Source organism: Meriones unguiculatus, chromosome 2 (assembly GCF_030254825.1).
Source record: "Meriones unguiculatus strain TT.TT164.6M chromosome 2, Bangor_MerUng_6.1, whole genome shotgun sequence".
NCBI lineage: Eukaryota > Metazoa > Chordata > Mammalia > Rodentia > Muridae > Meriones > Meriones unguiculatus.
Window position 1 is genome coordinate 12,255,600 of NC_083350.1, and position 10,409 is coordinate 12,266,008.

Here is a 10,409-nt window from a genome sequence, read left to right on the forward strand (position 1 = left end):
GAGAACTTTGTTCCTTAAGATGGTTCATTTTACCCACATGCTTTCACATGGATTTAATGTAGACTTTCTCAAAGCTCCTTAACTTGGCATGTAAAAGTATTGTGATCAAGGTAAATCCTGCTACCTGCTTAAACCTGTTTCTTTTGGAAAGCATGGGGAATAACTTCCATTCTACCTCATAGGGTTTTGGGATTGTACAGTGAGGTAACAAAACATCAAAACAATTTCTGTAAATGTTGACAGGACCCCTTTAGCCTAAACTCTGCCACTTCCACGACAGACTTGCACTTTATAGTCATTCCATATATGCTTAATGGGTTTTAGGACTTGGGTTACACATTGAGCTGTAGGTTCCTTACTTTTTTTTTTTTTTTCTTCCATTTGTTAGGCCTTCCCCCCTTTTACTAATTAATTCAATTTACATCATGGTCATAGGTTTCTCCCTTCTCTTCCCTTCCCCTATTACTCAGAATAGGGGCACCCCCCTACCCAGACATCCCAGCTCATCTGTTAACATGAGGACTGAGTCTTCCTCCCCTGTGGCCTGGTAGGGTAGTTCTATCAGGGGGAAGTGATCAAAAAGCAGGCAACATAGTCCGTGTCGGAGATATCCCCTGCTCCCCTAACTAGTGAGCCCATATGAAGCCTAAGATGCCCATAGGATTTATCTTCTTGGGGTCTGTGCATTGTAGTATGTCTATCCTGTACTATAGACTAAACTCCATTTATAAGTGAGCACATGCCATGTGTGTTTTTCTAGTTCTGGGTTACCTCATTCAGGATGATCTTTTCTAGTTCTATCCATTTGTCTGCAAATTTCATGATTTCCTTGTTTTTAGTGGCTGAGTAGTTCCATTGTGTAAATGTACCACAAATTTCTGTATCCATTCTTCAGCTGAGGGACATCTAGTTTGTTTCCAGATTCTGGCTATTATGAATAAAGCTGCTATGAATATGGTTGAGCAAATGTCCTTGTTGTATGGTGGAGCATCTTTTGGGTGTATGTCCAGGAGTGATATAGCTGGATCTTGAGGTATGGCTTTTCCCAATTTTCTGAGAAAGTGCCAGATTTCCAAAGAGGTTGTACAAGTTTGCACCCACACCAGCAATGAAGGAGGGTTCCCCTTTCTCCACATCTCACCAGCCTGTGTTGTCACTTGAGTTTTTTATCTTAGCCATTTGACAGGTATAAGATGGAATCTCAGAGTCATTTTAATTTGCATTTCCCTGATGACTAAGGACATTGAACATTTCTTTAAGTGTTTCTCTGTCATTTGAGATTCCTCTGCTGAAAATTCTGTTTAGCTCTGTATCCCATTTTTTAATTGGATTATTTGGTTTGTTGGTGTTTAATTTCTTGAGTTCTTTGTATATTCTGGATATTCCTTTGTTGGATATAGGATTGGTGAAGATCTTTTCCCGGTGTGTAGACTGCTGTTTCATTCTGTTGACAGTGTCCTTGTTTTACAGAATGTTTTCAATTTCAAGAGGTCCCATTTATTAATTGTTGATCTTAGAGCCTGTGCTGTTGGTGTTCTGTTCAGGAAGTTGTCTCCTGTGTCAGTGATTTCAAGTTTCTTATCCACTTTCTCCTCTAGAAGGCTTAGGATTTATGTTGCAGTCTTTGATCCACTTGGACTTGAGTTTTGTGCAGGGTCATAAATATGGATCTGTTTGCATTTTTCTACATGTAGACATCCAATTAGACCAGCACCATTTGTTAAAGATGCTGTCTGTTTTTCATTGTAAATGGTTTTGGCTCCTTTGTCAAAAATCAGGTGTGCATGGATGTGGGGGTTTATTTCTGGGTCTTCAAGTCAATTTCATTGATCAACCACTCTATTTGTATGCCAGTATCATGCAGCTTTTATTACTATTGGTCTGTAGTATAACTTGAGGCCAGGTATGGAGATACCTCCAGAAGTTCTATTATTGTATAGGATTGTTTTAGCTATTCTGGGCTTTTTGTTTTTCCATGTGAAGTTTAGAATTGTTCTTTCAAGGTCTATGGAGTTCCTTACTTTAATAATGACACTAGCAGCCTGGCACAGTGGCACACACCTGTAATCCTAGCACTTGGGGAGGCAGAGGCAGGTGGATCTCTGTGACTTTGAGGCCAGCCTGGTCTACAAAGCAGGTCCAAGATAGCCAAGGCTATACAGAGAAACCCTGTCTCCAAAAACAAAAACAAAAAACAAAATGTCACTAGTTAGTCTTTGAAAATATTCCTATTTCCCTATCATAGAAATCCCAGAGATTTAAGTGAGTCCAGAGAAAAGCATCTTCCCTGGTGTCAAGTGACCAAGTGACACGTTGGCATGTACAATTCAAGAGCTGACTTGAGCCTTTTTTTTTTTTTTAAGATTATTTATTTTATGTAATGAGTGCACTATCTGCATGTGTACCTGCTTGCCAGAAGAGGACATCAGATCACATTATAGATGTTTGTGAGCCACCATGTGGTTGCTGGGAAATGAACTCAGGACCTCTGGAAGAGTAGTCAGTGATTTTAACCTCAGAGCCATCTCTCCAGCCCGAGCCCTTGGTCTTTTAAAGGCTGAGAGGACTGAGAGGTTTTTTAAACTGAGAAGGATGGAAGGGAGGGGGGCAGGAGAGGAAAAAGGTATTGCTGGTGGGTCTCATGAACTTGCATATAGGATTGGTAAAGTGTTGATCAGTACAACTGATGTCATATTATCTCATAGTTGTCTAGAAGTAAGATTACCTGGATTTTATTCTTCACACAATTGCAGGTGTGCTCATCCCCGAGGAGGTGTGATCCAGAGTGTTTCTTCCTGGAAGCATGGCTCCGGCACGCAGTATGTCGGCTCCCGGCAAACACAGTCATGGACTGCTGTGACTCCCCAGCAGACGTGGGCTTCACCAGCAGAAGTTGTTGACCTCACCTTGGACGAGGACAGCAGACGTAAATACCTACTGTAATGCAATGCCACTGTTTCTCTGCACTGTTCCTTCCACTTCCTCCTCTGTGTGACATGGAAGTTCATTATCATAGCTTCAGCTTCAAAAGCTGTGTGTGGCATTTGTGAAATTGAAATTCATGGTAAAACCCCCCCCCCTTTTTATTAAAGCAGTTCACTTAGGAAAATGACTTATCACAGAGAAATACTTCCTTTCCTCAATAAGCATATGAGAATGGGGATCGTATTAGACAGCTTCGTTTTGCTCGGTGACTTAGTGTAGAGTCGCCCTCCACTAGAACAATATTTTACTTACTAGGCAAAAGGAATTTCAGGTTTTGAATCTTATATTTATTTTTCTGTATAATGAAATTAATATCTAGATGTGACCACTCTCTGTCTGCCTCGTTGTCACTCCTACCCTAGGGCATTTGCGCACATACCAGTCAGGTCCTCCTCGTTGGCACTTGGTAGAGCGTGTGCACTTAGAAACCCTTCCTTAATCGTGGAGGACAGAAGTATTATAACGTATGTTTTTTCTTTAGCTTACTTCTTCTGCCTTCTTTGTCAATTTCCCATCACACAGATATTTGAAATGCCCCCTTTTATTTCCAAATACTATTAAGGGGGACTCAGTTGGTCTCTTTGTTGCAATAATTCATAATTCTTTGAGATTTTCTGGATATCCGAAGAGTGCATTGAGAGATCAGTAAGAAATCTGTATCTCTCATCTTTTTCCTCCTGGTTTATTCAAACAGTAAGCAAACATGTAAACCTGTCATCTGAGTAGGAAGAGTATAAAAGGCTGCATGGCATCTAAGTCTGTAGGCACTTGCAAATCTTCGAGGAACGTGCCTTTTCTTACAGCTGGTTGCCCCAGAGAGGGTGTGTGTCAACTGTTAACTGGACCCCATGCTGTGTTTAGGTAGTTTTCTTCTCTGCCTTCTAAAAATATGTATACAAGAGAAATCAAAATATACCATAAGAAATCAGATGCAAAGCACATTGATAGTACTGTGAGTCTTACCGCATCTGAAAGGATTAGCAAAGGGTAATAGAAACTTCAGGGAATTTAGGAAATGCCAGCTGAGGAAATCTGTGGCATTAGTTACTACCTTTTTTCCTGTAATATTGTAGTTACTAGTGAGGTTCTTTTAAAAAGCAATACCTAGAATTAGAACACTGTGTATTGTGCACAGGGGGGAGTGAAGTGATATTGGCTCAGAAGACTCATGGTTTTTTTGCTTTTGTTTTCATTGTTTCATGCAGTGTTGCTATGTCCTTTTGCCTCCCTCCTCAAATGCTTTGGTGGTTCTTCCTGGTTATAGGATGAGACCTGCCATTTTCAGTCCGTGTACACACACACTGACCAGGGACCTCCTCTGCAGGGTGGATGCGGTGGAGGCCCTGAGAGGAATGAGACACAGCCTGCCTGCATGCTCATGCATGAGTCCGCCTGGCTCCATCTGCCTGGCATTTCCTTTTCTCGTACATAAAGACAACTGTATTCATTTATTCTCCTTGTTACTTCAGTTCTTTTATAGATTCCTTCTGTAGGTATGTATTTGAGCATGTGTTCTTTGATCTTTTCTGGTAGTATCTCATTTGATCTGCTCACCAACTTTTCATTTTTTTTCTTCAGTCTACTACTAATTAGGCTTTAAAAATCATGAATCTCCAGTTTTAGTACATCATTTATCACTCTCACCTGGCCACAATCCTAGATAGAAACCAAAGACCCAGAGGCCAGAGCGAAACAGAACTTCTGAAAATTCACTGCTGGTATATCTTTGGACCTTCATATCTTGCTTTAGGATAATTTATTGAGTTTTACTGTTACACATTTTTTTTTTTTTACTTGAATTAAAATACTCAACAAAGGAGAAACATAATTTCTGGTCTATGTTTTCCAGAAAATCATTGGTAAGAGAATATAGTGGAGTGTATAACTTGAAGTTTTTGCAGCTTATATCTCCCCCCGTATCAGGGCACAGCCCCATTTTAAAGAATGTTTTTGCATTACTTATTTTCATGTTAATAATGTTTTGTTCAAGTCTGTACAGCAGGTATTTCCCTTGACATCTTTAGTCTCTTTAGTCATCCCCTATCTTTGGGTGCACTGTGGACTGGAGGCAGAATGGAGTTGCAGCCAAGCTCTTTTCTGGCCTTTTCTCTTAGGTTGCACAAACAAATATCTACTCCTGATACCTAACCCTAACTACTTGACGAACAGAAAGTTAGACATTAATATTCACGGAAGTGAATGGATGTTGGAGGAAGCCTGCTCTCTCTAGCAAGTATGGGACTTTCCCATCTAATAACTAATTAAGAGGGCATTTGAACTGTTATTGCTACATCCAGGAGAGTGGAAATGTGGTTTCTGGCAAGTGTTAATCAAATTTTGTGACATACAATTCTTGTAACATTTGAAATTTCTTTAAAAGTATTGTTTCCTAATCAAACTTTAACATTTGGTACCATAAGTAGTTCTTTATGCTTTGCCAAGACACTGTTTGAGGGATTCAGTGGAATCATAAATTGGTTTATGCCACAAATGTGATTAATTCCTTTCCCCTCCAATTTGAGAAACCAGGAGCAGAAACCTGGCTGTTTGTCCCCGTGGCAGCTCTGTAGTGCAACTTCTGCCCTTCATAGTTGTCTGCTCCTGTAGAGCAGTGGTTCTCCAGCTGTGGGTCATGACCCCTTTGGGGGTTGAGTGATCCTTTCACAGGGGTTGCAGCATTAGGAAGGTTGAGAACCACTGATGGAGACTAACTGGATGCTGTCAGTGTGAGAGCGCAACCGTAGCATGCTTTTGTCAGCACAGTTACAAGCATGACCTGCCTGGCTTGCTGGTTTAGTAATTTGTTCATCTACTGTTAGCAGATTAACACCGTGAGCAACTTAAAACAGATCTGTTGCCTCCTATTTTGTGCTGTGTCATAAGGCTTGCAAAAGCCTGGGACACAATTTTGTTTTATTTTTGACTTCTCTCTCTCTCTCTCTCTCTCTCTCTCTCTCTCTCTCTTAAGGCAAAGAGCCGAGCCCCAATTCCTGTTCTCCCGTATGTGTGTGATTTGACTTCCATGTGTATATAAAACTATTGCACCCTAACCAAACTTCCTCAGACTGTGCACTGTTTGTTTAAAGTAATCACGTATTTTAGTTCAATGCTGTTGTATTTTTTTTCTTTTTATTTAAAACACTACTTATTCTCTAACAAATTTCAAAGGGTAGTGATCTTAAAAAAATCACTGGAAACTAGGAAATGTTTTTGTTGTTGCTTTGTTCTTTAAAGAGTGCAAAGGTCATTGTATCTTTGGCTCTTCTTACCTTGAACATGAATCGTCAGCCATTGTGTGGCTAGGAACCAGTGCACTTGGCGTTAGCAGATCTGCTGTTGCTGGGACTGAGCGCGACTTGATGCAGTGACGACAAATCATTGCATAGAAGTAATGTTTTCCCAATGTGCAACTCAAGTTTGTAAGATGAAATCTGCTTCTTTACATCATTATTTAGTTTTTGTTTCCATTTAGTATTTAATGGTCTTTGGAGAAAAAAAATAAACAGAGTGTTATATATATATTTTTTGGTGCAAGATAAGATTTTGTTTTTTGAAATAAGTCTGTAGCATAAAGGTTAAACTATTTTAAGACAAAAATAAAAATAGAGTGTATTTAAACCATACTTTCTGAGAATGTTTGTTTGTTTGTTTTCTCTGCCTCAGTTACTACAATAGTGTTTTATTTCCCAAGCTATCCTTTGGGAGTGAAAACGTGTTACATTTGGTTAAACCATTATAAGAAGCCTTGGTTTCTAACCCATAGCTCTGTCCTATTTCCAACATGTGTTACTAAGTAGCCTGTGTCAGATCTAGGAAAAAAAATAGTTTAATGGGACTAAGGGTTGGCTCAGTTGGTAAAGTACTTGCCAAACTGAGGCAAGTTTGATTTCCAGCACCCATGTAAAAGCTCAGTGGTGGCTCCTACACTGGGAGGTGTGAGACAAGAGAATCCCTGGAGCATAATGCCCAGACAGGCTGACCCTGTCTCAGGGAGGTGGGTGGCATTCCCGAGGATGACAACCAAGGTAATCCTCTGCACTGCTCCCCATACACGCTTGGGTGGGCACCCCCCTACACGTACACAGTGATAAAAGAAAAAGGGAAAGGTAGTTCTACATTAGCTTCCCTGTAGCCTGTATTCAGCTAGGGCCAGTGAGATTTTAGGCAGTTGAAGGGGACCTTTGCTTCCAGGGACAAAATGCCATCCACAACTAATCACTTTTCAGAAACCATTATGCCAAGGTTCAACCACCATGACTGCATGTGTTTTAATGCTGTATTTCACAAATAACCTTACATACTCTTTTTCCAGTTTGGTTCTGCTTTCAGAGTTTTATTTGGTTACCAAAATGGTAGAAGCCATATATGAACATCTCATGACTTTTGTAAAGTGCATGAAGAAAAATGAGGATCTGGGGAGAGACCTTTTTTATAAAAAATGAAAATCCCAACTGTTCAGTTTTACCAATAGAGACTCAGGAGTCAGAGGCTGGAGTGAAAACCTACTAGCTCAGAGAAGCAGAAAAAGCACCCAGCTGACCTTCCTACTTATGTATGTCCCAGAAGAAAAAAAGCCCTTCTACTTAGCTCATGTCCCAAAAGAAAAAAAAATCTAAAAGCCCAAGGCCAAAAACTTCTAGCTCAGCTGACAGCCCAGGAAGAGAAAGCCAAAAGCTGAACTCCAAAGAGCTCCTTCTGCTTCTACCCACTGTCTTAAATAGTCTCTCAAAGTCCCTCATTTCTGTTTAATTCCTGTCAGCTGGTTTCTTGCTCCATCTCTTGACTTAGGGGTAACTTTGTTAAATCCTGTCTACAGAAAGCTCTTGGATTAAAGGTGTGTGCTAGGGCTGAGCCATACCATAATCACTTGTTTAAAATAAACAGAAAGTTCTTGGATTAAAGGTATGTGTTAGGGCTGAACCACACCAAACAAGAAACATATTTTTATACTTCACAGTCTCTGGGTTCACAATGGGACCAAATATCCTGCAAAAGAGACTAAGCTCCTAAATCCTGTCACTCAGCTCCAGATCCTCTCAGGCCAGGCTAAGTGATTCTGTGTACCAAGCAGGGGCTGCTTCCTCTTTGTTTGAAGTCCCTCCTCATACTGCCTTGTCTCTGAAACCCACGCGTATTAGCACCTACCAAACTTCTTTGGCTCTAGAACGAAACTGTTTATAGATGACCTCGTTTTCTGACCTTTTTGCCTTTTGTAGAATAGGCCCAAATAAATAAAATAATATGTGGATAGTACTTACTTCAGTTCAGGTTCTTCCTTCTAAAGTGTTTGCTGCACTTTGCTTTCCTTTTCCTTATTGCAGTGGTTCTTATTCTGTGGGTCCTGACCACCACAGGGTTTGCATAGCAGATATTTACATTATGATTCAGTAGAAAAATTGCAGTTATGAAGTAGCAACAAAGTACCTTTATTGGGGGTTATCACAGCATGAGGAACTGTATTAAAGGTTCACAGCACTAGGAAGGTTGAGAACCACGGCCTTATTGGTTCATTTTTTTTTACTGTAGACACCACCTCATTGTAACTTCAATCTAAAAAGAAAAATAATTACAGAGCAATCATACACACACACATACACACACACATATACGTACACCCCCCACATATATCTATATCTATATATCTCTATCTCTATCTATCTATCTATCTATCTATCTATCTATCTATCTATCTATCTATCATGTTTTATTTTAGCTATATTACTGTTCTGGAGGGAGCAGTCCTCTGAGATTGTTAGTAAGTATGATTATTTTCTCTGATTCCTTTTTTTTTCCTCTTGAGATGGGGGTTTTACTCTGTAGCCCTGGCTGGAACTCACTGTTTGGATCAGGCTAGCCTCCAACTCATAGTGATATGCCTGCTTCTGCCTCGAAGTGCTGAGATTAAAGGTGTGTGCTGTCATACTCAGCTTCCATCATCATCCTCACCATCACTAGCATCGTCATCATCATCTGAAACTTTGAGCTTAGAGAGATAGATAGCTCAGTGGTTAAGAGTACTGGCTGCTTTTGCATAGGACTTGGGTTCAATTCCCAGCCCTTACATGGTAGTTTATAACTATCTGTGATTCCATTCCCAGGGGATATGAGGTCCTCTTCTGACCTATGGGGTACCAGCACAGACATAAGGAAAAAGCACTCTTACACATAAAATAAGCATAAATTTGAAAACGTTTTCTATCTATTCCCTTCACCTCTTTCTTGCTGCTCACATGAGTGAGTGTGTGTGCGTGCACACATACTCTTGTATTGACTTCAGAAGACAACTTAATAGGAATCAATTTTCTATCATGTGGGTACTACGGTCAAACTGATACCTAGAATTAGGGAATTTCCTGGCTACAGGGCAGCTTTGGCTCAGAGAATCTGCTTAGAGCAAAGGAATACAGTAAAAAGTAGCAGCAAAAGCAGTGAGCTCAGACTCACAGAAGATAATCCTGAGTACCAGAGACATACAGAGGAATTCCTGCTTGCCCAGTGTCATCATACCTGGTCTGCCTTTCAGGTTGACCGGGCTTTAGGGGATCCCTGTGTACAATGGGGATTCATGTCTTCTTTTTCCTAGGCCTTAGTGTTGCACTTGATGGGTAGGAGAAAAATGGACAAGAGTGGCTAAGTCAGCTCTGCAAAGAGATGTGGCACAGTGGCTGGTAGGACCTAGATCAACAAAGCCCTATTTGTTAATTTTATCTGTATAACTTCCTGCTTTTTGCTGAAAGAAGCTCATTGGTATTCTAACCCTTAATGCTTTGGTAAGTGACCCCTTAGAGGGATTAGATGTGTTCCCTTCAGGTGACACTTTAGTCTCAAAAGTAAAATGGTGAAGTGAATCTTCACTCTGTAGCCGATTCTTGAGCAAGCACACATGATCTCAGGCAGAATCATCCTGTGTCAGAGCTTGTCAGGTCAGAGGGTAGGTGAATAATCCATCTACCGAAGGCAGCAGGTGACCTTGGAAAAATGTATGCTCAAGGGACTCGAGAGTTGTGTTGTCTGCTTGTTTACTTGTTTTAGGTAGAGAATTGGTTTCTGTAAAAGCTTCAAGATTTTAGAGCTCTTGTCTCTAACAAAGCTGTGTAGAGATGATTCATTGTTCAGTAGAGCTGTACGCTTTCTGGGCCTAAGCTGCTCACTCAAAAAAGCTGTTCAAAGGGTGCTAGTGTGCTCTTCTTGTTAAGTTTTCAGAAGGATAACCAACACCCACAGGGCCTTGACTGTGAACTGTTTTCAAAGTTTTGAAAGAATGTTTGTTTCTGAATTTCTACATGGGATAAGAAAAGTTATAGATTGTTACAATTTTACAGATTGGAAGGGAGCAGAAGAGTGACAACAGATTCAGATTTACACATACAGACCTTTCCAGAACAACTCTGTGTTTTATATGATTTTAAATAGGACCATTTTTT

The 10,409-nt window shown here is 40.4% G+C and overlaps 1 protein-coding gene across 3 annotated transcripts in view; it reads left to right on the plus strand.

Annotated features, from left to right (window-relative positions):
• Nucleotides 1–6,608, plus strand: part of Ark2n (arkadia (RNF111) N-terminal like PKA signaling regulator 2N) — a 109,639-nt gene extending 103,031 nt beyond the window's left edge. For all 3 annotated transcript variants that reach the window (XM_021645493.2, XM_021645492.2, XM_021645495.2), the window contains one exon: nt 2,754–6,608. In XM_021645493.2, the coding sequence (XP_021501168.1) occupies nt 2,754–2,943 (190 nt within the window). In that variant the 3' untranslated portion in view covers nt 2,944–6,608. The remainder of the gene's footprint in view (nt 1–2,753) is intronic.
• Nucleotides 6,609–10,409: the final 3,801 nt, after the last annotated feature.